Source organism: Schizosaccharomyces octosporus (genome assembly GCF_000150505.1).
Source record: "Schizosaccharomyces octosporus yFS286 unplaced genomic scaffold supercont6.1, whole genome shotgun sequence".
In the NCBI taxonomy this organism is placed as follows: domain Eukaryota; kingdom Fungi; phylum Ascomycota; class Schizosaccharomycetes; order Schizosaccharomycetales; family Schizosaccharomycetaceae; genus Schizosaccharomyces; species Schizosaccharomyces octosporus.
This window is the reverse complement of record NW_013185619.1, coordinates 3,452,446-3,479,650: the sequence shown is the minus strand read 5'-3', so window position 1 is coordinate 3,479,650 and position 27,205 is coordinate 3,452,446. Positions and strand designations below refer to the sequence as shown.

Sequence of the window (27,205 nt, the reverse complement as noted above, 5' to 3'; positions counted from 1 at the left end):
AGAATAATTAATAAAAAATGTGTTTCTATTTGTATATACACCAACATATGCCTGATGCTACCTGAACTTGCAATGTTCAACCAATTCAAGGTCATTGTTATAAATCCCTAAAATGGCAGAATACTGATATGCAAGAAATTTAGTTTCTTTTTACACGTTTCGTGTCAAGACGAACGTTTGTATTTAGCGTCCGTTTCACAGGCGGAACATCTGAATCGTCTTGTAAGATTCTTCTTTCTGGATATTGAATACCCTGATCAAGAAAAGGTCTATCATTGTTAGTTTAGTAAATTTTGGTAAAACAATAAAAAAAAATCATCATTAGTACGTACGTAGTGCTCCAGTCAGAGTCCTCTGTAAAAAATGGATGCTGAATTGCCTCTTTGGCAGTTATCCGTCCTTTAGGATCATATTCGAGCAGCTTCATAAGCAAATCGAGACCCTTGGGATCTCTAGTCTTATCGGTGCGATACCACTGAGGAAGCAAGTTGTTCCAATATTTCACTTCGAAAGTTGAGAGTTGATCGTAGTCAGGGTAATATTTAAGATCTGGCCACCTTTCTACGGTAGGTGTTCCTAATATTTCCATTATCCGTAGCATTTGTGTACGTTGAAAAGGAATCACTTTTTTGGATTCCATTTTTACTTCACCTTTGAACAAAGGAGTCAAAGCAAGGATTTCTCCATAGATACAACCAATAGCCCATATGTCGATAGCAGGAGTATAATCTCTAGCTCCTAATAATAATTCAGGAGCACGATACCATATGGTAACTACAACACGATCGCTAGCATAAAGTGGAAGCAGAGGATCACGTATTAGTCTCCCAAGTCCAAGATCACCAATCTTTACTTTTCCTGAAGCTGTTATCATAATGTTTGCAGGCTTTAGATCGCGATGTATGACCCAGTTTTCATGAAGGTAAGCAAGGCCATTTAGAAGCTGCCACATGATGCTTTTTACAATTGAGGGGGGTATTTTCCTCGTCCGCATTCGGCTATGATAATGGATTAGTTGCAATAGATCATGCTCAGCGTATTCAAACACCATGCTAATGGTTCCATCCTTTAGTAATATTTGAACCAACTTTACAACATTTTCATGTTGCATTTCTCTACAAAGCATCATCTCACGTATCGTGCTTTGAGATATACCTGTTTGCGGGGCATTGGGAGCAGCATTTCTTGCTTCAGCTTTGAATTTCTTAATAGCAAATAAGTGCTTTTCCTCTGGGTTTGTTGATATAGCTTTATAAACTTTCCCGTAAGTTCCAGAGGATATGAATCCAACAACTTGGTAGTCTTTTGTTAATCCTTGAACATTCATGCAGAAACAGCAATGTCGAGTCGAATATCCAGTTTTTCTCTAAGTTAATCTCATGCTTTGCCTAAAATAGAATCTAGAAAAACTTTTTGGTAAGTAATCGTAAATGATTATGGAAAAGGAATAAGAGTCTCCTTAGTTACGGGATATCAACGGTTTTGCAAAGGTGCTAGTATTACTACAGTAGGTAATCCATAGTAATGGCGAAAAATCTAACCCATTGGTGATGTACATATAGTTAATGTTGTTTAAAACACTTATTTATGTTGTTAGGAGTGAGAAAAAAAGTATATGAGAGCAGGTGTTTTTGGTTGAATGCAGTACTTGTTTGTTTGCATGAATGAAAGGACTAGAAGAAATTTGTTATGTATATATATATATATATATATATATAGTTTATTTAAAATTTAAAACTAATGATATTAATAATGGAATTTAGAAAGAAAATGGCAAAGTTAGCTAAGCTCTCCAAGATATGCTTCTTTTTTGGACCATTAGATAAATGTGGAAAATGAAACAAAGAAGCTTGTAGAACAGAAAGAGACAACAATTACTTTTCCAAAATATATGAGTAAAAGGACCTATGATGTTCTAAACAAAGCAAAGCGAGAAGTAAAAAGAGTCATGACGATTGCCTTCACCGTACATCCATCAAGTAAAATTCATAAGAAACATTCCTCTCATTTAGTAAGGGACATTGCCAGTCATGGAAAGACAAAAAGATCAAGAAGCGATTGGAAAATAAGAAAGGAAATGATAAAATTCATAATCTTTTTGTATGATTTATTTAAAACTTTTTTACCGTACCAACATTAATGACCTAGAGAGAAAGAGGTTAGTAATAGTCTTTCAAAGACAAGAAAAGAATAAAAGAAGAAAAAAGGAACAAAGACCAAAAGTATTAAAAGTTTGTGCCACATACCGTATCGTTGGAATTCCCATTCACGATTGTCTAGGGGACAAACGTTTCTAGTGTTTAGCCATCGTGAAATGCAATGGAAATGAAAGGCATGCTAAAAAAACAAAAGGGTTAGTAAAAAGAAAAAGAGAGCAGAAAAATGAAAATCGGTATAGTCGTACATTACAAGTACCCCAGGCAACAGTACATTCCTGAGCAGCGGCGGAATCGGGGTTCGCTTGACATTCGATGCAAAGGTCCATGATATGGTTTCTACAAATGGCACAATTGTCTACGACAATGTCCCACTGCCACAAGGCGACGGCGTTCCACTAGCAAAGGGGTTAGCTGGAGTTCATGAGAACAAGAAAGAGAGAAGAAATCCATGCATGAATATATAAAACTTCAACAGAAAAGAAAACAAAAGAAAAAATAATAATTGCAATATGTTGTCTGGTGGGTTGGTAGCATGGAACAAGTTATGGATGCAATAGCATAGATTTGGTCATGGGTTTCTTACCTTTTTTATTTCAAAACGGGGCGTTTCATTTTGTGGCACCTCCTCTGGATGATCAATTTGCATATTTTCTGACATTGTGAAGGGCTATTTGATGAAAATAGAAGGTAATTTTTTCCAAAAAAGCCAACCCGACTGTCAGTGTGGTGTTGAATTTTTTTATTCGTTTGACTTGAGTTTATTGAGCTTGTTTTATTTAGCGAGTTAGTAGCGAGTTTGGTGGAAGAAAGAAATAGTCCGTTTCTATTCATAATGCAGGTATTTATATGGATGTACAATGATGAGAAACAGTGTGGAACTATTCAAGGAATCAAAACATTATATTTATTTATATTTATTTTGATTCAGCAACATTGAGTGTGCTTGATTTCATTACACAGCATGTTCAAATTGGCCATTGCCAATTGAAGTATGACAACCTTGGCCATCGTGAAACTTGTTGACGAAAATTCCAGCTATTGTTGACAATTCTATAGAGCTCGTAAATCATTCATCTTTTCTCTTTCCTCTTTCACCTTTTATCCTCTCTTCTATGTCGTTTCTCCAATACCATTGTCTACTTGCCTACTTACTACCTGCTTACCTACTACTTAAGCATACCTACCTACCTTTCTTATTACTACTACTACTACTCTACTACTGGCACTGTTCTCTGGTGACTTTGTTATTACAATATCTTACTAATATATAATACCAAAAGATGTACTTCGCCTAGTTTTATTATATGTCGGAAAGAGATATAAATGGTCAGTTGATTGTCTCTAAGAGATAACTCAAACTTTAACAAGGCATTTCCGAAAGACTGACTATCCCCTCGGAACAGTTCGGTCATGGAACCCACTAGATGAATTTGTTTGTTTACGCGACGCGTCTAGTCCTAGTCAAACACAACAAAATGAAACTGTCAAAGTAAAACAGTCAGTAGTCTTCTTGAATGCGTAGAACAAAAAATAAAAAAAAAAAAACAATTCTTCAATGCCGTTTGCCACCTCTCGATAAAGAATTCCAAGCTATCGTTAAAGTTGGGATTTGTTGACATTTCAGGTGACAAACCTGGGCCCCTGTATGCTAGGTCCGGGAAGCCTTCCTGCTGTTCCGAAGTGGCCAGCCTTCAGTGTTATCCATACATGGGACATTACTAGTCAGAATAGTCTCTATTCGTCCCAATTCCTTGTAAATTTTTACATAAACAAATGCAATTCCCTATCACAATGATATTTTCTTGAAAACCAGCCCTTCGTTTGTTTACACCCCGTTTGTTTTGGCATTTCAACAGTAACTCGTTACCACAGCAACAGCAACTTTCAGGGTACGGTCTCTTACTATCGGTCGGGGATGAACCAATCAAAGGTTGCAGTTCTTACGTTCTCGTATACGCGATTGATTGTAGCTCTGGCAACGAAATGGCTGGTTGTACTCTGATGGCTGTAAACATTGCAACGGTTGCGGGGTCTCAGGTGGCTTGAGGAAAGTCACGGAAGCGTGGCTTTTCTACTATATAAGGCAGAGCATTCGTCCTTTAGAAACCAGATCAAAGCGAACTACTTCTCACTATAATTCAAGCATTCCTTGAATTTTAAGCTCTTTGCTATTTGCTTTTCTTTGCTTCTTTTTGACCCTCAGGTCTTTTTCATTTGGTTAGGACTTTCTTTTTAGAACACCTTCCATCTTTTCCTTTTTTACATTCATCGTTCATTTTTTCGCATCTTTCATTTAAGACCGGATCTTTTGCATTTGTTTCTTTCATTTTTTATCATCATTTTTGATTTTCTTTTATTTTTCATCTAAAACATTTGATACATTATGTTGTTCTTCAAGTCTCTTTCTCTTTCTCTTCTTTTCCTCGCTTCTCGCGTTCTCGCCGACAACAACAACAACAACTGCTCTGGTAACAAGAATGTCACTGCCCAAAGTGATCTCGATAACCTCAACAGCTGCAGCAAATTGGACGGTAGCTTGTACGTCGACAGCTTGAACTCTGGTATCTCTGTCCTCAACGTTGACGGTATTAAGCAGATCACTGGTGATGTTGTTGTTTCCAACAGCCCTCATTTGGAAACTCTCAACTTCCAAGACCTTGAAACTGTTGGCGGCAAGTTCAACATTCACGACATGATTCGTTTGAACAGCCTTCCCGCCCCTAAGCTTAATGAAGTCGGCTCTTTGGACCTCAAGGTCTTGCCTAACTTGGAGGAACTCCAATTCAACAACGGTATCAAGAAGGCTGGCAGCATCGAAATTGTCAACACTCAACTCAAGTCTATCAGAGGTATCGACATCACTACCATTGGTACTTTCAACATCAACAACAACAAGTACATCGAATCTATTGACATGCCTCAATTGGAGACTGCTCAATCCATTAACATTGCTGCCAACGCCAAGAAGGTCGACGTTAACTTCAGCAAGCTCGCCAACGTCTCCTCTGACGCCAACTTCAACGGTATCAGCAACGTTTTCGTCGGTAACTTGAAGTCTGCTAAGGGCAGTATTGGTTTCACCGACACCTCTCTTAACAACGTTTCCCTTCCCTACCTTACCTCCGTTACCCAATCCCTCTACTTTATGGACTCTACTGATCTTGAGAGATTGAACCTTCCTAACTTGACCAGCATTGGTGGTGGTTTGACCGTCAACAACACTCATTTGACCAAGATCTCTGGTTTCCCCCAGCTCTCTGAAGTTGGTGGTAGTCTTACTTTGCTCGGTAACTACTCCGACATTGATCTCCCCAAGCTTTCTGACGTCCGTGGTAGTTTGTTGGTTGAATCCAAGTCTAGCAACTTCTCCTGCCCCTTCAAGAAGAGCGACGGTGTTATCAAGGGTAACGACTGGACTTGCAAGGGTGCCGTCTCCAGCATCGCCAAGTCTTCTTCCGTCAGCAGCACTGCCACCTCTAGCGGCTTCTCCAGCTCCTCTACTTCTGGCTCTGTCTCTGGTGCCTCTCACGGCAAGTCTGCTTCTGGTGACAAGTCTGGTGCTTCCACTGTTGCTTTCTCCGCTGGTGTTGTTGGTATCGTTACCATCTTCGGTGCTGCTCTCAGTTTGTAAGCGGATTTCCTTCAATTATTTGATTCCCAAAAATGTGATGGTTTTATCTAGTGTTTGCATAAATTCCCTTCTGTAGCAAGAAGGGATTCGATATTTATTGTTTGTATGCAAGCAAAAGTGTTTATTTTGTTATTTAAGTGTCATAGGGCTATTACTTTCCCAGGTAATCACTTGTCTATGATACTAGACAAGGTGTTCTGATAATGGTATCATGATGGATATCTTTTAAAATTGATACAGAATCGTTTTTGTCATATCCTATTTCCGTTGGTTTGTTTTGCATATATATACCATCTAGCTTAATTTGTTAATTGTAGATATAAATATATAATGTTTGGTTAATTTTATGTTTTTTGCTTGTAGAATTGTAGTTGGTTTTCGATGACTGATTGCAGGTTAGTTGTATTCAATAGTTTACAGCAGATGAATAATAACCTACCTGGTAATGTTGTACCGATTTGTCTACAACCGATGGCTTTCATCAAAACAATTAATTACATCTAGTATATTCTTGAATTTTAGTGATATATGTATATACTGTGAGTTTCGTTCTTTACTATATGGATAAAAAGTACAGCTGTATCAATATAATCTTTCAAACATATGGAGAATGTACTTGGATTGTAGTTAATTCCAGAAAGAATACGAGACGAATGATGGATTATCACAAAGAACGGCAAATAGTATTAATTTAATTGCAACTAAAAACGATTGAGTACTCTGGGTTACTAAGAACAAAAAAGTTAGTATAAAAGAATACTAGAAAACAGACAATAAATACGTACCTTTTTGGCACCGCCATTTGCCTTTTTTTCATCAGCAGCACGTTGTTTTGCTCTCATGATTTCTGCCTGACTATAAACGTGTTAATTCCATGGCATTTATTAATCAAGAACAGCTGGTTTTACATACGCTTCAAGACGCTTGGTAGGATTTCCTTCCTGCTTCTTTTTACCTGCCTGCTGCTTCTTGGCATTACGGGCACGATCAACCTCACGCTGGTTACCACCTATAGTATAAGAAAACAAAGATTAGCTGGATATTCATGGTATTCATAAGTCAAAACAACTTTAACAAATCCCACTCGACCATTTCGCCTCGAGTTCTCATGAGGAGAGTGACACCATATCACACTTTCAAGTTGACGAAAAATACCAAGATCCATCCCATTCAAGCCTGCAATCCAATGTAGAAGCATTTGCAAAAACAGGGTAGCAGCAGTGATAGTGAACCATGGATCATACTATTACAATGGAAGGGAATCGAGGGAAGTGTAGATATCAGTAGAGATTCTCAACAGTTGTCTTATATTCTTTATGATTACTTACGAGACATTTTACATATAGTGATACAAGAAAACGGAATTCGTTTTTTAATACTTTATGGACTATGTCGTACAGACGGTTTCCTCGGAATTTATGGTGTTTAGTTTGAAGTTCACTACGATGTTAAATACACATAACGCATTCGAACGCATTTAAAACTTCTGAAAGAAGATTACGGATTCTTTTTTTAAGAAAGTGGAGTGATGTTATTTTTTCACTCGTTGGTAAACACAGAGAATTGCGATTATGGAAGGATGCAAAAAGCGGATTTTGGTAAGAGAAAGAAGTTAATATCAATTACAAAAAAAACACGGTACTCGCAGCAACAAAGAAAAACTTCGATCTTGAGACTCGTCTAGTGAAACACTGTGTGTTCCATATACAGTGGTACAAATCCCTTTGAGACCTTCTAAACTCACTTACGCAAGTTATAGAAGGAATTTCTTGTCCAAATTTTAGATTCCCCAAAGGATCGCGAACATTCCAAGTTCGTGGGTGATTTGCCTGCTCATAAGACTATATCGGTCGTAAACTTGACACCAAGCAACAACCGCAAACCAATTCTGTTCAAAATCTCCGTTTTTCCTAAAGAAATTGGTTTTAGTTGGAAAAAGAGATGAATAATTCGTAATCAAAAGAAATTGTCTACAGATATCGTTTCAAAAAAGAAGCACTTTAGACAGCTTGAATCAGCTACTTATGAAACTTGGGTTCTTTTCTATTATATCTTTTGTTGTATTACTTTTTTTGTGTGTTGTCAAGATCTGCCATTCAATTTCGGATTTTATTCCTAGTACTTCTGCCAATGGTTTAGCACTTTTATCTTCATCCAGTTTACCTCAAGGCCACGGGAATGGGCAGTCGGTTTCTTCATCATCTGAGGTCTCTAGAAACTTTTCTGGAGCTAAATTACAAAACGTCTACCTTGTTTCTACTGTAGATGGTCTTTTGCATGGTTATGATCGTTCATCCGGTGATAGACTATGGTCGCTTGGAGAACCAGAAAGCGGTTCCTTCCATCAGGACTATCCTTTTCATTCTAAAAATGAAATAAGACAATTTACTCCATCATCTCTTCTCTCATCTTCTGATGATAAATCTTTCAGTGCTTTTCAAACAGCTTCCTATGTCTCTGGTAATGACACTCTATGGTTCGTAGAGCCAATTGAAGGTGGGATATTGTATGCCTTCAATGTCAAGACGGGTTTGGTCCGAGTACCCCATAGTCTTCGTAGTCTTGTCAATGCTTCTCCGATACGTCTACTAGATAACAATATCTTCGTTGGAAGTAAACAGACAACACTGTTAACCATAGATGCTTTAAGTGGGAAGATATTTTCACAGTACGATTCTAGGGGAAATATTGAGGGTGTTCGTTCTACGGTTTCTTCATTGTATAGTTCGTCGTTACCCAGTCATTTATCGAAAGCAGACGATTCAAGTCAGTCAAATGAGTATGACTATTATCAAATGAAATCTGATGATGCAGTTGATTCTCTGGATATATTGGATGAAAATCAACGAGAAGCTTCACTGTCAAGTAAAGCAGTTATAGATATCGCCAGAACTGAATATAAGGTCAGTATTTATCAAGGAGCCTCTCTTCTTTTGGACATCATCTTTGTAGAATGGAGCCCTAGCAAAACTGACTTGATCCATAGTTCTTCATATCGGACCCCCTTAGATTCCAAATTAGCATTTCCTAATGCCGAAGATGATTTAATTATTTTAGATTTAAAACAGAAACGCGTTGTTCAAAATATAAATTTGGAACTTCCTGCCACTTCTGTCTTCGATGTTGTGTCATTTCCTGAATTATCCGCAGAGGAATATAGTCATTATCCTAATTCTCGTTTACTTCACCAACCAATTGATGTGTTCATTCAAAATATGTTTCCGAATTTGTTTTTAAATAAAACTGAAAACGTTTATCTGAACACCCTTTCTCCTTACAATTGGTACGCTATGTCCACGAAGCAATTTCCCCTCGTTTCCGCAATTCCAAATGCACCTTGTTATTTGTACCAGGGATCGCATGTGCCTATAAGTAGTATAGTAGGATTGCATCCATTGAGGACGGCAGACGTCCCTTTGTTATCCTTACCAGCTGAGTGTTTTCCCGAGTATTATTTAGAGGGAATTGATTCAAACGGATTGACTCTTTCGTCGGATCAAAGTCAAGTCCCTCTGTTAGACGCTGGTGATTCCGGCTCACCTTACACAATAATGTACTGGAGTATTCCAGTTATCAGTATTACTCTAGTCTCTGGTCTGTTTATTTTTTTCATACTTAGACAAACGTTTAATTCTAATGATCATATGCCAGAGAGTTCCAATATTGCTACAACGGATGTGACAAAGGTTGATATAGCTAGGCGACGCCGTAGAAATCGAAAGAAGAAAAGAACGGCTACAGATGAACATGAACATGCGATAAATGCAATCGTCGAGAATTCGACGTTGACGCAAGCTGACGATACCAAAACAGTTGGAAGCATAGGCCCGATTATCCAAAAATCTACCAACCAAAATTCTGACGGCTCTTTGACGCTAAATTCGTTAACTATCTTTCCAGATATACTTGGTTATGGAAGCCATGGGACAATTGTGTATCGAGGAAAGTACGAAGATCGAGATGTCGCTGTCAAACGGATCCTTTTGGATTTTTATGAATTGGCCACAAGAGAAATACAACTATTACAAAAAAGTGATGATCATCCAAACATTGTTCGTTATTATTGCAGGCAGCAAAGCGATAAATTCCTTTATGTCGTGATCGAATTAGGTGAATGTACCTTAGCTGAAGTAATTGAGCATCCCCTTGTCTATAATGAAATGGTACAGGAAATCGACAGAATTTTTTTGTTGTATCAAATTGCACTTGGTTTGAGGCATCTGCACAACCTGGATTTGGTTCACCGTGATTTGAAGCCGCAAAACATATTACTTTCCAGAAAGGTCACAAAAAACTCCAATTTGGTCATTAAGCCTTTAATATCAGATTTTGGTTTAAGCAAAAAAGTGAATTTTAATCAAAGCTCATTTCATAATACTACATTTGAAGCAGCTGGCTCATATGGATGGCGTTCTCAAGAGATTCTTCGAGGTTTAATATCACAGGAAGCGAAAGAAATTCACTGTACTAGTCACGAGGGAAGGATTCGTCAAGCAAGTCATGCAACTGATATTTTTGCTTTAGGGTGCATCTTTTACTTCACTCTTTCTGGTGGTAAACACCCTTTCGGTAACCAGTATGAGTGCGAATCTAATATATTAAAAGGGGAATACGATCTTGAAGACCTTGGCTTGATGGGTGAATATGGAACCTTGGCTGTTGATCTAATATCAAAAATGATCAGTTTCAGTCCTAAGGATCGTCCAACCATTGAGAACGTGGTTAATCATCCATTGTTTTGGAGTTATTCCAAGAAACTTGATTTTTTAATTGATGTATCAGATAGGTTTGAGGTGGAAGAACGTGATCCTCCTTCTCCTTTGCTTCAATGTCTCGAAAATAATGCTATATTAGTTGTTGGTAAAGATTGGATGACTGAATTACATAGCTCTTTGGTAGACAACCTTGGAAGGTATCGAAAATACGACGGTTCTAAAATTTTAGATATACTTCGGGTATTAAGAAATAAGGTAAGTACTGACGCTAAACGCGATGGAATATGGGTTTCACTGACGATTATTAGAGACATCATTATCAAGATTTACCGGATGCCGTACGTGCTTTACTGGGTAGCCTCCCTGATGGCTTTACTGCATACTTTACGGAAAAATTCCCGCTATTACTTTTACATTGTTTCAATGTTGTTAAAGCGGAACTAAGTGAAGAACCGCAATTTCAACGATATTTTATGGCTAATTAGCTTACGAAAGACCAAAAACTTTAGTCTGAGTGGTTTTCATTTGCCGCTTAGAAAATTGTAAATTAAATAGTAAAGAATCATGCTTACACATTTGATAAAAATTGGATGTGCGCTCAGCTTGTCGGCACTTTCAATAAAAGACGACGTAAACATGTACTCTATAAATATCAGTCTTGCTTTTGTTTTCGCAGAATCAAAAAAGCAAAAGGGATGCTACAAATTACTAATGCCGTAATCACAAACACAATGGGTATAACGCTGTTAGGTAAGAAACCCGCAATTAGTGGATCGAGATCTAGATATAATAAGTATTGTGTCGTAAGTTTCAGAAATCGAGCATCACTTACCGATTTGAACAGGAACTGGGTGTGGATTTTTCATGAGAGAAGAATTTGAAGAATAGAATGAAGCGTACAGATGCACAAGACAATGGGTACCATTCCAGGTAAGGTCAATTTCAGAAGGGTACTGAAGGTCAGAAATAAAATGACAAATTGATGAACTTACAACAGCTGGCCAAGAAGCTCTCAACTGATACCATGCGTTTTCCTTCAATTCACAGGTATGTAATGCAACTGTGGTTGCGGATTTGGAAATCCCTTCTTTGGAATCAACAGAACGTGGTTGCAACAGTAGAGTTTGCGATCTATCTCGAATTGTTAATTGGCAGTTATCACTCCTGTTGTATAAGTGTGTTGCTTTAAAATTAATGATTTCAGTGTTCCCCATAGTTAAACCGAGCAGATGAATTAATAAAGCTATAAACAGAAAGGATGAATAAGTAAATCTCATTTTCTTAATCCTTTAATTCACTGGAATTGGATAAACGTCACTATACTTCTGCTGTTTGAAGTTTCATAAGAATAACAGATTCACCCCTTTGCTATGCTGGATAACAAAATAAAAGATGAAATAGAAAGTATTATTAGGAATATTTAATAAACACCTATAAGAATAGCAAACTTCTGGATAGAACACGCGTACTGCTGTGTTGGGATGAACGTTCACTCTTGTACCATCATTGTCATTAGTATGAATTTGGAACGAAGTAAGCATTTACATTATCTGAATGCATTAGGTCAGGTATGGAGATAGAAGGAAGAGTTATATTATTTGAAACCTAACTATTTTTACAATATAGGGTCAAGATGAATTAGACTTTTGGTTGAAACAACATTTACATGTTAGTGCTATTTACTGGAGCTGCATGAGTTATTGGACATTAAACAGAAAAGAAGAATTACAAAAAGAGCAAATTATTTCTTTCCTGTTGTCATGTCTCACAGAGTCAGGTTGGTTATTATTCTAAACTATTCGTGTGATAAATTGCTAATTGAAATTCTTAAAGGAGGGTTCGCCTGCTATCCTGGACATGATGATCATATTACAAACACGGTTTATGCAGTTCAGGTTTTATTGATGCTAGATTCCTTGGACAGGATCGATCGAGATAAAGTAGCTACTTGTATGAACAACCTTTATATCTTATATTTAATATCCTTATGTAACACTTCTAACCTTGATTTTATTCAGATGTTGTCAGCCTACAAAATGAAGACGGGTCGATGAAAGGTGACCGATGGGGTGAAACAGATGCTCGTTTTCTGTATTCCGGAATAAATTGTTTGGCACTTCTTGGGCGATTGGATATGTTAAACAAGTCAGCTGCAATAGACTGGATCCTTAAATGTCGCAACTTTGATGGCGGATTTGGATTATGTCCTGGAGCTGAAACTCATGCTGCTTATGGTAGGCTCACTTGTTTTTAAAATTTCCTAATGTTTTTTTTTTACCTCCTAACACTTATTTTTAGTTTTTACTTGTGTGGCATCTCTTGCTATATTAAAACAGCTACATCGAATTGATCAAGACTTGCTTGGCTGGTGGCTCAGTGAGCGACAAACGAAGAACGGCGGACTGAACGGTCGTCCTGAAAAACTACCAGATGTAAGTTTGAAAATGTTTTACGTTGTACTCATCGACCATTAGAGTTGTTATGGATGGTGGGTATTATCCCCATTAGCAATCATTGGAAAATTAGATTGGATAGACAGGAATGGTTTGATCAACTTTACACTGAGTTCACAAGACCAAGAAACTGGTGGGTTTTCTGATCGTCGAGAAGATATCCCGGATGTTTATCATACATGCTTCTCACTAACCGCTCTGTCCTTGCTACGATACCCAGACTTGGAACCTGTGGATGCACGATTTTGTCTGCCACTAGCAGTTACGAAGAAGTATAACCTCTAATGATATATTATTGATTATTGAAAAAAAAAAATAGAATATATATACATATGAAGCCATGCCCTCATTATTCAAAAATTGGCTTTCTTTCTTGTTTTTTCATGTCTTCAATCTTTCGTAACCGCTTCTCTGTCTTTGCTTTTCCAGATCCCTTTCCGTGAAATTGATGTGATAATAAATATTTATACGCTTCCTTTGGTCCAAGTTCAACTCCGAATTCATCAACGTAACGAATGTTTACTTCAGGTTTATAGTCTTGGAATTGTTCCATTTCAACCTTGGCAATAAGACGATCCCATTTTTCATTCTCACGTTTAGCATATTGTTCACGCTCTTTTTGGGTCATATGATTCAGCTTCCCGCTACTACGATCTTGTTCTTTTTGGTGCCTCCTCTGTTCTTCTAACTCGCGTCGTGCATTCTGTTTCTTTGTGAACCACTTGTTGTATTCTTCCTCACGACGCATCTTTTCTTGGGCTTCCGCAGAAACCTTAACAACGCCTTTATTTTTGAGGATGCTCAATACAGTGCCAACACCACCAGAAACGAGCGGTTCATCCTCGAGGACGTCAGCAGTCTTTTGAGGTGGTTGGGATCCATTATCTTCAACAACGGCAGCTTCTTCCTCAGGAACATTATTACTAAGTTCAATATTCGTTGGAACGGTAATAGTATACTTATTTTCATGAGCCTCTTCGCCTTGCTTCTCATCAGGACTGATAAAAGGCTCTTCGTTCTCTACTTGTTGAAGAGAATCAACAAACGATCGAGTGTCATTAATAATCATCCCTTTAGAATTAGATTCATCTTCGTTTATCTCTTCTTCTGTATTTTTTTGGGTTTGAACATGCTCGGCAATTTGTTCAGGTCGTAAGGTCCTTGCTTTTTTTTGAGCAGCTCTTCTCTGTAAAGCCAAAACCTCTTGTAAATCATCATCCTCAACAATTGACTGGCTGTTCAAACCTTGTATTTTTCTTCTAATATTATCCTGCTTTTCTTGAGCCGTAAAAGTTGAATTTTGTGCTTCGGGCGTATCTCCAGTAGTAGCATTTGACTGGAATTCATTGTCTTCCACATCGTCAATTTTTCTCTTTCTCCTATCTTCTCTAGATCGTTTTTTCTTACTCTTTTTTATCTTGATATCCCGATAGTCTGAAACTTCGGGTGTGGAAGGAGTCGTATCCGATAGTGAAACCCGGATACCTTGTTTAGCAGTAGATTTTTCCTCATCGGTTGTATCCTTTCCTTGAACTAAAGCATTGTTCTCTCCGATGACAGTTACAGCTTCTGTGGAATCCTTCTTCGGCTTGAAATCATTGTAAATCTCCCCTTCGTCTTCATAAGGCTTATAACCGGAACTTGCCTTTTGTTCTTCTAATTTTTTGTGAAGGGCTTCTTGCTGGGCAATTTCATTGCTCTCCAACAAATCACCATTGTTATCCTCCAGAACGTCGGAATCACGAAGAGTTAGCGTTAATTCATTTTCGGAATTCAATTTCTGAAAATCATGAGCTATACGTATTCCTTCTAAGGAAACCGCTGATTCTTTCGGAAATTCCCTAGCAGGTTTTCTATTGATAGATTTTTGGATCTGTTTAGGTGCAGCACTTTCACTCGTATTTTTTTCTAATGCTTTTTTCCTCATTTTTAAGACCCAAGAGCGAGTATCTTCAGAAGAAGTTTCTTCTTCTTCAGCAGCCAGAATGTCAGCTAAAGATCTTCCCTTTACGCGTCGTCGCTGATCATTCTTTTGCCGTATGGTTTGAATTTTTGACGTGATTTCATTTTGTTCTCTCTCGATTCTTTTCTTCTCTTCTTGTTCCTTCCAATTCTGAAGAGCTATGGCCTCCTGGTCAAGAGAAGAAGTAGATTGTACTTTTTGGTTTGGTTCACTTTGTTCAGATGTGTCTGATACGTCCAAGGGTTTCAATCCTAAAGAAATTCGAAGTTTATTTGTCTCTTCAATGGACATGGAGTCCGCTGCTCCTGCATTAGCAGACATGTTTTTTGTAACGCTCAAAGTAAACTTCCAAGAATAATTAATGTAGACAATTCAATCCAAAAAACTTTTGTTAAATATATGATTCCTCAAACAGTAAAAAAGTCTCACTAGCAATGGATATGATAAGATATATGTAGCATTTACTTTTTACCTTGATTCTCAGTTTCGTTACGTTTCGACTAGGGACCAAATAGTGAGTTTGAATGCACACATTGTTTATTACTGTGCACCTCGTTAAACGAGACTGAATATGAATAATTGAAAGAGTACACGCAAATTCCCTGTTTACTACCAAAAAAGTAGGCTAGTTATGTATTCAATCTTAGGAAGCGGATTGAGCCGCCTGGGTGCGGGAAATGCGAAAATCCTCCTTTCAGTCTTTCGTTCTGTTAAGAATGTTCGAATGTACGCGACAGAAAGTGACTTATCAAAGACTACTGCTTCGTTGGATTGGCCTACGTTTCTTAAATTAAGAAAAAGCCGACGTCGTTTCGAGACTTTTACATCCATTCCTACAGCTGTTCTTGGACTTGGTGTAGGGTCCTCGTACTTTATGACACGCGCTGTTGATCCTACTGTAACCATGATGGGATTGGACATGTTTACGATATATGTTTTAGCAACTATTGCTTCTGGTGCTTTTGGATGGTTAATAGGACCTACCTTAGGACGACAAGTCTGGACATTAATCAACCGGAAGCAAGCAAGTCAGATTGCCTTCGTAAGTTAGAGGCTGCTGGAAGATAGCAGGAAGAATAAACATGGAATATATTTGCTAACATACATTAATTCTAGCGTGAAGAGGAATTCTATAAGCACTTGAAGAAGAATCGCGTTGTTCCTTCAATGGAAAGTTATTCCAACCCTATTCCAGGTATGTCTCGTTCTTTCAGTGACGAGATTGTATATATATAGCTAACAGGTGATATTATTAGACTATTACGGAGAAAAGATTTTTTCCTTGAGGGTATGTGTGAAGATGGCGGCTTTCTTTATGACCTTGGTTTTGCTAACAGATTTTAGGATTATCGCCGTTGGCTTCGTGATCAAAAAGCCTATGTTCAACGTTCCTTCTTGCGTACTACTCCTAAAAAGTAACGCTATGCTTGAGATGTGATGTTATACACGAAGGAATCATTTTTATTTCTTTATAGATTTTCCCCCTTCCCCTATTATGATGATAGGTCATTTGAAAAGGCTAACTTAACTACTTATTGTGTTGATGAATGTATTATTTTTGGTATATGTTTTCTTCTGTTATCATAACTACAATAGATGTGATTCAGTACAGATTTGCAAATATGGGCTTAGTTATTAAGCAATTCATTAGTCGTGCCTGTTCTTGATATTAAAAAATCCTCAAATATACCATGCGCATCGTCATACATGAAGGATGAAACTTGCTTGAGTGAAGTAATAAAAAAAAAACAAAAAAAAAGCATACTTGCGACTGAAACCTCATTGATTCCGTTTGTTGCTCAAAACAAAGAAAACTGTGTATTACTACTACATGTAAAGAAAATGCTGCTTTTTCTGTTTATACTGTCATTCACTAATCGTTTCGTGATATTGTTTGGAAAGGGTCTAAGAACCAAGAAATAAAAGCTATAGCTGAAAGATGAATGACAGAGATTTCATGAAACGAACAAATCTATACATACTGCTCTCTTTCTAGCAAATGTTTTCTTCCATGGATCCTTTCGGAAGTCATAATTAATGATGCCAAGTGCATTACGCTAAGCCATAACATGAGCTCGGTGTACATAGAAGTGAACAAATCTACCGATTCTAATATTTACCATTTACAAAAGTTTTACTTGCTTTTTGATGTCAGTTGTGAACTATTAGGATACAATTGTTGTTATTAATGACCTCAAGGACATATGCTGGTAATTCGCTGGCATCAGCGTTAGATGAAGAACGACTAGAAGTTCTAAGATGGATGAAAGAAAATGAGGAAAAGAAGTACCGCGAGCTATCTTTTGATTATGATCCTATCATTCGTGATTATTGTTTTGTAAAACCGGGAGATGAAGGATTCCGAGCAATGCCGGAAGATATAACTTCTTTACCTCATTACAAGAATCCTCCTATTTCAAATGAATCTAAGAAGGAAAAAGAAAAAAGAAATCAACAAGAGGGAAGAAAAAAGAGCATTTTGACCGAATTCTCGAATCCGACTGGTACTTTGAGCGCCAAGTCCTCCGATGTGTTGGCCTCTCCATTATTCTCTACTGATCCCCCTCCAAATACATCGCAAAAGCGGCATTCTATGTCGAGTATATCGTCAAAGCCAACTTCACCTGGACAATCATATACTGCTCTGCATCCTCATGTCGGGTTACAGATGAAGAAGGCTTCTGAGTCAAGTCACCAACGAAGTGTTTCTTTTGGTAGTATGCCCTCGTCTTCTTCTTCGCTTTCTCCTCTACAGACACCTTCTACAAGTGGAACGAGCCCTTCATCTCCAAAGGAACCAAAGAAATCCGAAGGCAAGTCCAAGACTGCTCCAACCTCACCGGTAACGAAGCTTTCGACCTCGCCAAAGAATACCCCTCCAGTAAGTCCGAATATTCCTCAGTTTGTTGTTTCTCCTCCTTCTGTCTCTTTGGCGACTGAAGACCCCTCACCGAACAAGGAGGAGCTTGGTACCCCTTTGGGAACAGATAATTTGATTGATGAAAATGGTGAACCACTTCATTTAGCTCGTTCTTTACCTTCTTCGTCTTCATCCTCCGAAGACGATGACTTTTCGTCACATTCAGAAGCTGAAGGATTGCAGAGTCCCAGCAGACCTCAAGTGTCTATTGACGAATCTCCAAGACTTTCTCAACCAATAGTCAACAAAAGAGGAAAAACAAGTAAAAGGAACCGTCTCAGGAAGTTGGTTGGCGCTCCCTTATCAAAAAGTAAGTCGAATTTTACCGATGACTCACGTAGGAAAGGAGACACTAATATTTTACGCCGATCTCGTTCTAATCCAAATCTTCCCACTTCGAATGAGTTCAGATCAGAGCCTGTGCGTCCTAATACTAATTTTGTATCAACCCATGTTGATAATTGGTACGGCTCTGACCAAGAGGAAATTGAACAAGATCTTCGAATAGCTAAAAACTTGGATTTGAAAATTGGTCCAACCCGATGGATTCCTAGTGCCAGTCGAACAATACGGCGAATTCGTAGAGGAGATTTCCACAGCGCGGCTAGTAATTCCAAACGAAATAGTACCTACTTTCTTACGTTAGATTTATCCTCCGAAAGTCTTTATGCCGCTGAGTGGGCTGTTGGTGTTCTTTTACGAAATGGTGATACTCTTATTATAGTCGACGTGATTGAATGTGATGATCCAAAATTAGAAATGGAGCACATGGAGTCTACGCAGATGGAAACTTTAGAGAAAATTACAAAAAGTATTTTGAAACTACTTAGTAAAACAGTTCTCGAAATTGAGGTGAACATTGAGGTTATTCATCACGAGAAGGCGAAGCACCTAATTGTGGAAATGGTATGAGTTTTATCATTTATTCTTGGCGTTACTGACAAATATAGATTGATTATGTGGAGCCGACTCTGGTAGTTATGGGCAGCCGTGGACGCAGTCATTTGAAGGGTGTGTTGCTTGGCTCTTTTAGTAACTATTTGGTCAACAAGGTATGGAATCCTTAATCTATTAGAAAACAAGCAACGTTATTAACACAGATTAGTCCAGTGTACCAGTCATGGTCGCCCGTAAACGTTTGCGCAAAAATAAGCACCGATTCGAACGTTCAGCTCGCCTTGCCAATAATCTTGCCGACGCTGTAGTGGATGAAATAGGGCGCTAGCAAACTTGCAAGGATTATGGATATTTATTTTATTTGATGTCTTCTGGGTGAGTAATGTCATACTAATTAAGGCTAAATCTTTTATGAATGGTTTTCTGCATGCGTATACCTACTACTTAATAGACTAAGTGATGAATGAAAAATTGCTAAAAGTATGCGTATATCTGGAATTTTCGTTTGCCTATCTATTTATTATTAAATAACCTTAAACATGGGAAGCTAATCAGTAGCCTAATGGTAAAATTTGAGGAAAAAGCTGCTTACGAGGTTTTATTTCATCTTTATATGAAGAATGCTATTTTGCATGTTTCATCTCCTTGATTGATTTTTACTTTTTCTTTTATTTATTTATTTAATTTTTTCTTCCATTATGTTTTCGCGTTCGACGAAGCCAGCGACTTTAATATAGTGGATGTAATGTAATATCTTCTTTTAGTTGAACTTTCACAAATGTTATAATGGATCTGTACGCTTCATACTTTTCTATACTAAAGTACTTAGCCATAACCTCAGAAGCTAAGTACATAGACAACAAAAGACAATGGCGTTAGGTATGTCAAATGTGATAAATTATTAAATGATGGTGACTCATGCTTATCTACAATTCGAAATTGTCATAAACGAGAATATTATCGTAAATCATTAAAAAGAATGCTTGGAATACTTCCATTTGGAAAACCATGAATGGTTTCAAGACGTAATTGAGTATCATGTAATGTTAAAAATGCTCGTAATGATAGAAAGATAGGAAGAGTAATCTAAACCTCTGGCTTCCCTTATGAAGACTTTGGATCCTTCTCTCCAAGCTTCAGCTTCCTAGCGGCCAGCGTTTGTTCTACAGCCTTTCTTAAAGGAGTAGGTGCATCCTTCAATAACTCTGGGTGTTTCAAAATAACATCCTCAACAGAAACGCCATCTTCTACTGCAGATTTCACCTTAACATTTCCCATCAAATTATTTAGCATATCTTCTTCCTCGTCGACAGAAGGGACAGCAAAATCTTGTTCTGGAGATGTCTTTTTCACCTTTGAGGTAAATGCACGAATGGCTAGGCCCTTGTTTTTAAATGTAGAAACAGGCCATTGCACGGTAAATTTGTTGAAACTTTTGAGGAGTGGTGAAAGTGAACTCTTAAACATAATAATATGTGAGAAAATCTCAACGAATTATTCTTTCTAGTAGTTTGGGTATAGGTTATATGCAGAAAGCATCGAGTTTATGAAGAGCTCCTTAAATACTGAAACTTACGTCATTGTGATTTATTATCGCTTATGTTTAAGACTTACATTACCGAAAGTAACAACAAGAGTTCAGCTACTAATGTGAAATGAGAGTAAATCATTATAATTAATAGTAATGTTTTATAAGTAAATTCATTTCAATCTAGGTAGGTATGTAAACTGGGAAATGAAATGACCACCTCATAAGTAGGAACTTTATCATCATCACTCATCCATATCTAGTTATCCATAGATGGAGATGAGAAAAGTTCATGGAAAGCAAAAATACCTTTATAAATTTGCAAGTGAGTGAACATAATATATTCAACTGAATCCAAAACCACCACCAGACCGAACAGATACAAGTAGTTTTCTAAAACACTTGTTAGTAAAGGCTCCTTTTTTAAGATATTTAGCTACTTACTCTTTTAATGTCTGTTTAGACGTATAAATAGGTAATTTCAACAAGTTTACACATGTGCTAATTTGATGTTAGCTTACCAAGTCAGTATATCAGTATGTTCACAACTTACCTTGCAGTGGGAAGCCTGGATTCGTCTTCGCCATTCGTCCGAATGCAGAACGCTGGCATAAGAGCTTTGAATCCCAAGATTGGTGGTCGAGCAACGCTCGTAACAAACTTTACGAAATTACGCTTGTCTTCTTCATCAAGCTCCCGAAGCACCTCCCAAAACATTTGTATAGTCGGAGACTTCAACTCGTAACCCCCTGCATAAACCGTATTCTTTTTCAGGTCATTTACATCAATAGGTACAGGATCTCCTCCTACCAAAACTTGAATTTCATTTTCATGGAACATAGCCAGCCAGTGCGGATCTATAATTTGAGTAAACCCGTTGGTAAAGGCCCGGCATTGCTTCGATAGTCGCGCATTCAGATAATAATTAGAAATTAAATGAATGTACTGCAACCGGTTGTCATTTGTAACTGCCACGTTTCCACCATTGGGAATTAATTCAATGACGTTGCGAACGCCGAATTCTTCATGTACAACTGTAAAGTTGAGGGCCAAATCGTTTTCCACATCACCGTCATAATTTTTAAGAAATATTAACCCCTCGTACAAGTTGTTATCCAGACTTGTTAAATCGTCAAAATAACTAGGATGGCCGAGCCACTTTGAAACGAAGAATGCAGCAAACGCGGCGTCTATTTGAATTCCTTCATATATACACTTGCCGATGAGCATCCCTAAGAATTCATAGCAACGTAGTCGCTCAACTACAAACATGATTAGTATTGGCAGACTTTTATACCTCTAAACTTACTATCTTGTGCATATCCATGAGTGTTAGGGTACAACAGATGAGCCTTCGTTTCGCTAAATAAACCATAATTGATATCAAAAACAGTTTTGCAGATACTAGCTTGATTAATATCGAATGTTGTAAAGTAGTTCTAATTTACATACCTTGTTAGAAACTCCTTCGTCAATCCACCTCCGTCTATTCCTTCTTCCACTACGCCATGTTCATCCACGAACGTGATTCGGATTGTTCCTTTAAACATTTTTCCTAGATTAAAGAAAGCATCAAAACCATCGTCGAATATTCGGTTTCGTCGAATGACTGCGTGCTTTAAATGACCAAACGGCTGTATAAATCCATTTGCCTGCTTATCCATTGTTATAAGTTGTTGAAGTAAGTGAATACGGAACCGAAAAGGCAAAAAGAAGGAGCAGTTGTTCAAGATGTTCAGTTTTGGTCTTAATTCATTGTAATTATCGACCTTCATGCCTGAAGATAGATCTGCATCCATATTGGAAGCAGACTGAGCCTCTTGTAACGCTCCTGCTTCGAATTCACTCAAGTTGAAATACTCTTCCATCATGAACATATTCTCCTGCACGTATGGTTTCCGGTAATTAATCCGAAAAAGTCTTTGAAGTAGAGATGTTGAAGAAACCCTAAGTTGAGTTACATCTACCAATGAGTTATCATTCACTTCTTTCGACGCGTTAACATCCCAATATAAGCCCAAAACAAAATTTTTCAAAAGGATACATAATTCTTCTCGCACATTATACAGAGGATTATACTTAACGCTATGAAATTCTTCGTCAATCATTGTAAACAACATTCGAGAATAAACGTCAAGTAGGAACTGAAGCTGATACCAATGAGCTGAATCGGTTTGTAATATACTCTTGACATCGACCTTCTTTGAAAATAATGGAAATACAGGAGATTTTGTGAATATGTTCCAGGAATACTGCACAAATGACATGCTCGGTTCCACTCGCACCTGGTCAATTAAGGATACGTACATCAATATTGAAGTACGGTTTGAAGGAAATAATTTCAGTATAGATGAGTAGAAATGTGATATATTTAGTATAGTGTTGCTTGTAATCTCCGAGAATACCTTGGTTATGAAGTTGGATGATAAAGCCTCAGCAAAAGCCCGTTGCACGCTGAGAATTTGTGAGCATAATAAACTTCTAAACTGTTTAGCAACAAGTTGTAAGTGAACATAATAATCTTGCACAAACGAATATTCCTCATCCTCGTCATCGTCTTCGCCCAAGTCCATAGGAGCATTTAAACGATTAATGACAGAATTTTCAGAATGCGTATAAAGTGAATCCAAAATTAATGAGGAAAAAAACCATAAAAATGAAGATTCAACCTCTGTATGCAGCAAATGAAGGCAAGCGCCTCCCATGCAAAACAATTTCGAAGTGTCCAAGCTTAGTAGTTTAGACATCATATCTTCATCTTCCGAAAATGACACAGATGGAAATACTTTTGAAACAGCCAAATTTGATGAAACATCATTAAGCAAAAACTCATAGGAGGGGCGTGTAAAAACATTGAAGATAAAATATTCTTGAATATTATTGAAAGCACTTTTTGTTTCATCAAGAGGATTGAAAAGAGAAAAGACAAATGAACTCTTAAATTCTAAAAATTCTTTTCTACGGTGGTAAAATTCGTAAAAGGTCATTAAACATTCATAGTAATCAGGTATTTCATGAAGTTCCAGAAAGTCAGAAAAATATCCTAAAGTTTTTAAAAAGAGATATAAATCGGAATCCTCTTTAGCATTTTCATTCGTTTGCAGCGCCTTTTTGAATGACTTCAAACAAAGGGTGGTAAATCGTTGCCATACCCATGGAAAACCCAATGCAAAAATTTTTGACTTGGCAGTATAAAACATCGACAAATCTGATAGTTCAACCTTATTATTCAGTTCATTTGAGTCACATTTCAATAAATCATTGGGGGGTGCATCAAGATGCATAGAACTAAGCAACTCACTGGTTATGCTCCGAAAAGCTGCAAAATCCAACTGAGGATCAGCAAAAATAACAAATTTCTGAATACATTCTTGCAATTTGTCCAAATCCAACAACACCAGCTTTTGCGCACCACCTACTAGATAGGTTTCGTACCATTGTGAGCGGAATTCATTCTTTAATCTTTCCCTGCAAAGAAGTCCACGAGATAAAGATTGTAAATGAATAGATACAGATTCTGTTCTTCGTTTCTCCTCCCGATTTTTACGCTCAATAGCAGCCTTTCTTATGAGTTCACCACGATCATTTGTATTTCGTTTTCCGCCTAAATTGACGTTCCTTTTTGCTTTGAACGTTCCCTCAAAACTCAATGGCATTGGAAAGAAGGTAGATGCGATGAATTTGCCTCAATTTCTAAGCAAGGAACTGAATATGTACTATAAAAATGGTTATCCTCAGATATCCACTCAATCTTTCCTATTGATATCAAATTAACTGTTAATAATTTTTTTTTTTTTATATAAAAACCGTGTAACAGGAAATATGCAGAGGTTTCTTGACTTTGAGTACGTGAGGCGGTATTATTACTAATTAGTTTGGTCGAAGTAAAACGTTTTGTTTGAATTATGTTTTAACGACACCGAGACGTCGTTGGATATTATAAAGAAAATATTCACAATAAGAAAAATAATATTTTTTTCTTGTCAATTTGAAAACCTCTATTGTTATGTTTTCCTTCCGGACTCGTTTTGTTTTGATTTGGTTTGTGAGAAATGGCTACAGTAAGCATGATTTTAATACTTTATTGAGCTAAGAAGCTCAATTATATAATAAGTATAATGCAAACTTTCTTATTTGATGACAGCTATACATGAGAAATCATCGCAAACTTTGCTACATGAGCTGTGAAAATCAAGGCATATATTATCAGAAGAAATACTAATATTGAAACTCGAAATCCTAAAATGCTTCGACAAACTTGCACGTTAGGACAATCATATATTGAATGTAGGAGTTCTCACAGTTCCAATTGTCTAATATAATTGTCAAAAGTAAGGCCTCCATTTATACTTTGAAGACTTTCATAGTACGTTGGCATCGGCGACTCCTTCCTATTACTGTATAGTATTAGAGACCATCACCATTAACTCAAAGAATAAAATAAACCCTCAATGTTTTCTAGCTACACAAATATGTATCAGATTTACCAAATTTAAGCAGACGAAATATGGGCTTATCTACGAAGTCATACCATACCTTTATTTTTTTTATTTTTTTTTATAAGTTTATTGTATTATCCAACCGGATTCTGCATTTAAAGAATCTTCTTTCACGGAATTCAAATCAATCACCGCACATACATAAAATGCAAAACAATTTCCCTTGTTAAACGAATAAACACCCAACGTTAAGATAGATTATACTAAATTCCTACAGGCTTTTAACCCGAATTTCAATTCTTACAAAGTATAAGATCCATTAATCGAACTACTTTATTGCTCACCAGCGGGCTCCTCGTCGGCAAATTCGCGTAAGACATTGAGGGCCTCATCAATACGCTCGTTAAGAGCAGCATCTTCCTCAAGAAGTTCCAACAACTCGGAATCTTGCATTTCCAAAAGCATACCAGTAATCTTACCAGCAAGTTTCTCTTCACGCATGAAGATCTTGGGGTAGAGCAATTCACCAAGAACTTGCTTTCTGTTCTCCTCAGGAACAGCAGCCAAGTCGGCAGCAGTGAATCTTTCAGGCATGCTAGGAACAGCAGCTTCAGCAGCTTCAGGTTGAGGAACACCACCTGGCATCATCATAGGACGGCCTTGAGCGGGGACAGGAGCGGGTCCACGAGGGCTCATACCAGGGTAGGTGGGGGCAACACCTGCGGGAAATTGAGCAGGCATTCCTGGGTACATAGGCATAGGGCCATTGTGACCAGGAACCATAGGCATACCACGTCCGTTAACGGCAGCGGGGATGGGGTAACCACCAGGGCCATACATGAGAGGGCCACCGCCATACTGAACAGCAGGGATACCGGCGGCAGCTGCAACTTGTTGTTGAAGACGGAATTGGTTGCGGGCTTGAATTTGAGCTTCCAATTGAGTGCGACGAACCTCCTTACGTTGAGCAAGGGCAACATACAAAGGCTTGCCGGCGAGCATGCGTTGGTTCATTTCAGTAACAGCCTTGTTAGCCTCCTCAGGAGTAGTATAGCAAACGAAACCGAAGCCCTTAGACTTGCCTTGTTCATCAGTCATAACCTTAGCGGAAGTGATGGTACCGAAAGCAGAGAATTCATTCTTAAGACGCTCATCGTCAACCTCATCTTGCAAGTTCTTGACGAAAAGGTTAACGCCTTGGTACTTGTTCATCTTTTCCATCTTAATTTGCTCGTAACGTCTACGGAGTTCATCCTCACGTTCGTGCTTCTTTTGAGCGCGACCGACATAGAGCTTCTTGCCATTGATTTCCTTATCGTTAAGCTCCTCAACAGCTCTTTCAGCAGATTCGTGGCTAGAAAAGTTGACGAAGCCAAAACCACGGGGCTTGTCAGCTTGGTCCTTAACCAAAGAAAGAGATGTGATTTCACCAAAGGGAGTGAAGAGATCACTGAATTCTTGTTCAGTGATTTCAGTATCAAGGTTCTTGACATAGACATTGGTGAAGTTAGCCTTCATTTGTTCAAACTTAGATTGACGCTCACGGCGGCTAACATGATGACCAACGTAAACCTTTTTGTCGTTCAAAAGCATGCCATTAACGTGCTCAATAGCAGCGTTGGCAGATTCGACGGTGTCGAAATGAACAAATCCGTATCCCTTGGAGTTGCTCAACTCATCGACGGCAACCTTGCAAGACAAAATCTTACCGAAGGCAGAGAAAGTGTCGTGCAAAGCCTTGTTATCAATAGCAGGGTCCAAGTTTTTAATGAAAACGTTGCCAGTACCCATCTTACGCAAAGAAGGATCACGTTGAGACCACATAATACGACAAGGACGCCCCTTGATCAAGGTGTAGTTAAGCTCGTCCAAAGCCTTAGAACCATCTTCCATGTTGTGGAAGTTGACATACGCATAGCCCAAAGAGCGACGAGTAACGGCGTCACGGCAAACACGAATACTTGCTACGGGTCCAATACTGTTAAAGAGCTCAAAAAGCATAGCTTCAGTCACACTGGGGTCAAGTTCACCAACATACAAGGAGGCACTGGAGGGAGCAGAAGCAGAGGGGTTAGCTAAAGAGCTGGTGGTAGTAGCAGGGGTACCGGCAGCAGAAGCATCGCCGGAAGCAGTTTCTTCAGCGGGCTTTTGAGTTTCAGCTTCAACAGCACCAGATTCTTGTTGATTGGTAGCCTCAACAGAGGTAGTGGGCTTAACTTCGCTCTCAACGGCGACGTCAGCTTGCTTATTCAGATCCGTAACAGCCATGGCGTTTTCAGTAATTTAACTTGGTTTTTATTGTATTTTTCCAAATTTTTTTATATTATAGGATTTGTGGTTTGCGAAGGAAGAAATATGTGGTGAGCGAAAATTTAAATACAACACTAACCTCCGTTATATGGTTGGACTGTTAAAAAGGTGAAACTTGAGAAATTCACCACCGGTAGAAAACAATCTTTTATAAATTAAAAATTTTTACTCAGATTCAAACTTATTAAAA

At 38.0% G+C, this 27,205-nt stretch overlaps 13 protein-coding genes across 13 annotated transcripts; 5 read left to right on the top strand and 8 right to left on the bottom strand.

Moving 5' to 3' along the window:
• Nucleotides 1-139: 139 nt before the first annotated feature.
• Nucleotides 140-1,698, bottom strand: SOCG_02375 (CMGC/CDK/CDK8 protein kinase Srb10; the record flags this gene model as incomplete). The annotated part of the gene is made up of 2 exons (XM_013160868.1): nucleotides 333-1,698; nucleotides 140-269 (listed from the first exon to the last, which is right to left on the bottom strand). The coding sequence occupies exons 1-2, from the start codon at nucleotides 1,325-1,327 to the stop codon at nucleotides 140-142; spliced, it is 1,125 nt and encodes a 374-aa protein (XP_013016322.1). The 5' UTR covers nucleotides 1,328-1,698.
• On the bottom strand, nucleotides 1,672-2,929 carry SOCG_02374 (RING-box protein 1). The gene is made up of 4 exons (XM_013160867.1): nucleotides 2,743-2,929; nucleotides 2,405-2,554; nucleotides 2,247-2,337; nucleotides 1,672-2,144 (listed from the first exon to the last, which is right to left on the bottom strand). The coding sequence occupies exons 1-4, from the start codon at nucleotides 2,815-2,817 to the stop codon at nucleotides 2,137-2,139; spliced, it is 324 nt and encodes a 107-aa protein (XP_013016321.1). The 5' UTR covers nucleotides 2,818-2,929; the 3' UTR covers nucleotides 1,672-2,136.
• Nucleotides 2,930-4,241: 1,312 nt separating this feature from the next.
• On the top strand, nucleotides 4,242-6,153 carry SOCG_02373 (cell wall protein Ecm33). Its single transcript, XM_013160866.1, has one exon. The coding sequence runs from the start codon at nucleotides 4,543-4,545 to the stop codon at nucleotides 5,788-5,790; it is 1,248 nt and encodes a 415-aa protein (XP_013016320.1). The 5' UTR covers nucleotides 4,242-4,542; the 3' UTR covers nucleotides 5,791-6,153.
• Nucleotides 6,154-6,417: 264 nt separating this feature from the next.
• SOCG_02372 (uncharacterized protein) lies at nucleotides 6,418-6,955 on the bottom strand (the record flags this gene model as incomplete). Its single annotated transcript, XM_013160865.1, has 4 exons — nucleotides 6,418-6,510; nucleotides 6,576-6,645; nucleotides 6,703-6,799; nucleotides 6,946-6,955. The coding sequence occupies 4 exons, from the start codon at nucleotides 6,953-6,955 to the stop codon at nucleotides 6,418-6,420; spliced, it is 270 nt and encodes an 89-aa protein (XP_013016319.1).
• Nucleotides 6,956-7,361: 406 nt separating this feature from the next.
• SOCG_02371 (IRE protein kinase Ire1) lies at nucleotides 7,362-10,990 on the top strand (the record flags this gene model as incomplete). Its single annotated transcript, XM_013160864.1, has 4 exons — nucleotides 7,362-7,388; nucleotides 7,550-7,718; nucleotides 7,960-10,760; nucleotides 10,814-10,990. The coding sequence occupies 4 exons, from the start codon at nucleotides 7,362-7,364 to the stop codon at nucleotides 10,988-10,990; spliced, it is 3,174 nt and encodes a 1,057-aa protein (XP_013016318.1).
• On the bottom strand, nucleotides 10,971-12,073 carry SOCG_05279 (uncharacterized protein). Its single transcript, XM_013162403.1, has 3 exons — nucleotides 11,498-12,073; nucleotides 11,338-11,458; nucleotides 10,971-11,285 (listed from the first exon to the last, which is right to left on the bottom strand). Exons 1-3 carry the CDS (start codon nucleotides 11,780-11,782, stop codon nucleotides 11,158-11,160), a joined length of 534 nt encoding a protein of 177 aa, XP_013017857.1. The 5' UTR covers nucleotides 11,783-12,073; the 3' UTR covers nucleotides 10,971-11,157.
• SOCG_02370 (geranylgeranyltransferase II beta subunit Ptb1) lies at nucleotides 11,861-14,203 on the top strand. The gene is made up of 6 exons (XM_013160863.1): nucleotides 11,861-12,073; nucleotides 12,132-12,282; nucleotides 12,339-12,455; nucleotides 12,524-12,739; nucleotides 12,804-12,937; nucleotides 12,980-14,203. Exons 1-6 carry the CDS (start codon nucleotides 11,987-11,989, stop codon nucleotides 13,241-13,243), a joined length of 969 nt encoding a protein of 322 aa, XP_013016317.1. The 5' UTR covers nucleotides 11,861-11,986; the 3' UTR covers nucleotides 13,244-14,203.
• Nucleotides 13,232-15,405, bottom strand: SOCG_02369 (U4/U6 X U5 tri-snRNP complex subunit Snu66). Its single transcript, XM_013160862.1, has one exon. The coding sequence runs from the start codon at nucleotides 15,240-15,242 to the stop codon at nucleotides 13,308-13,310; it is 1,935 nt and encodes a 644-aa protein (XP_013016316.1). The 5' UTR covers nucleotides 15,243-15,405; the 3' UTR covers nucleotides 13,232-13,307.
• A 147-nt stretch (nucleotides 15,406-15,552) lies between these two features.
• On the top strand, nucleotides 15,553-16,340 carry SOCG_02368 (TIM23 translocase complex-associated motor subunit Pam17; the record flags this gene model as incomplete). Its single annotated transcript, XM_013160861.1, has 4 exons — nucleotides 15,553-15,963; nucleotides 16,038-16,116; nucleotides 16,178-16,209; nucleotides 16,266-16,340. The coding sequence occupies 4 exons, from the start codon at nucleotides 15,553-15,555 to the stop codon at nucleotides 16,338-16,340; spliced, it is 597 nt and encodes a 198-aa protein (XP_013016315.1).
• Nucleotides 16,341-17,109: 769 nt separating this feature from the next.
• On the top strand, nucleotides 17,110-19,066 carry SOCG_02367 (usp family protein; the record flags this gene model as incomplete). Its single annotated transcript, XM_013160860.1, has 4 exons — nucleotides 17,110-18,614; nucleotides 18,672-18,747; nucleotides 18,792-18,893; nucleotides 18,947-19,066. The coding sequence occupies 4 exons, from the start codon at nucleotides 17,110-17,112 to the stop codon at nucleotides 19,064-19,066; spliced, it is 1,803 nt and encodes a 600-aa protein (XP_013016314.1).
• A 350-nt stretch (nucleotides 19,067-19,416) lies between these two features.
• Nucleotides 19,417-20,260, bottom strand: SOCG_02366 (uncharacterized protein). The gene has a single exon (XM_013160859.1). It carries the CDS (start codon nucleotides 20,203-20,205, stop codon nucleotides 19,843-19,845), a length of 363 nt encoding a protein of 120 aa, XP_013016313.1. The 5' UTR covers nucleotides 20,206-20,260; the 3' UTR covers nucleotides 19,417-19,842.
• A 134-nt stretch (nucleotides 20,261-20,394) lies between these two features.
• SOCG_02365 (ubiquitin-protein ligase E3) lies at nucleotides 20,395-24,391 on the bottom strand. The gene is made up of 5 exons (XM_013160858.1): nucleotides 21,719-24,391; nucleotides 21,576-21,670; nucleotides 20,820-21,528; nucleotides 20,711-20,767; nucleotides 20,395-20,659 (listed from the first exon to the last, which is right to left on the bottom strand). Exons 1-5 carry the CDS (start codon nucleotides 23,920-23,922, stop codon nucleotides 20,611-20,613), a joined length of 3,114 nt encoding a protein of 1,037 aa, XP_013016312.1. The 5' UTR covers nucleotides 23,923-24,391; the 3' UTR covers nucleotides 20,395-20,610.
• Nucleotides 24,392-24,412: 21 nt separating this feature from the next.
• On the bottom strand, nucleotides 24,413-27,100 carry SOCG_02364 (mRNA export shuttling protein). Its single transcript, XM_013160857.1, has one exon. It carries the CDS (start codon nucleotides 26,971-26,973, stop codon nucleotides 25,039-25,041), a length of 1,935 nt encoding a protein of 644 aa, XP_013016311.1. The 5' UTR covers nucleotides 26,974-27,100; the 3' UTR covers nucleotides 24,413-25,038.
• Nucleotides 27,101-27,205: the final 105 nt, after the last annotated feature.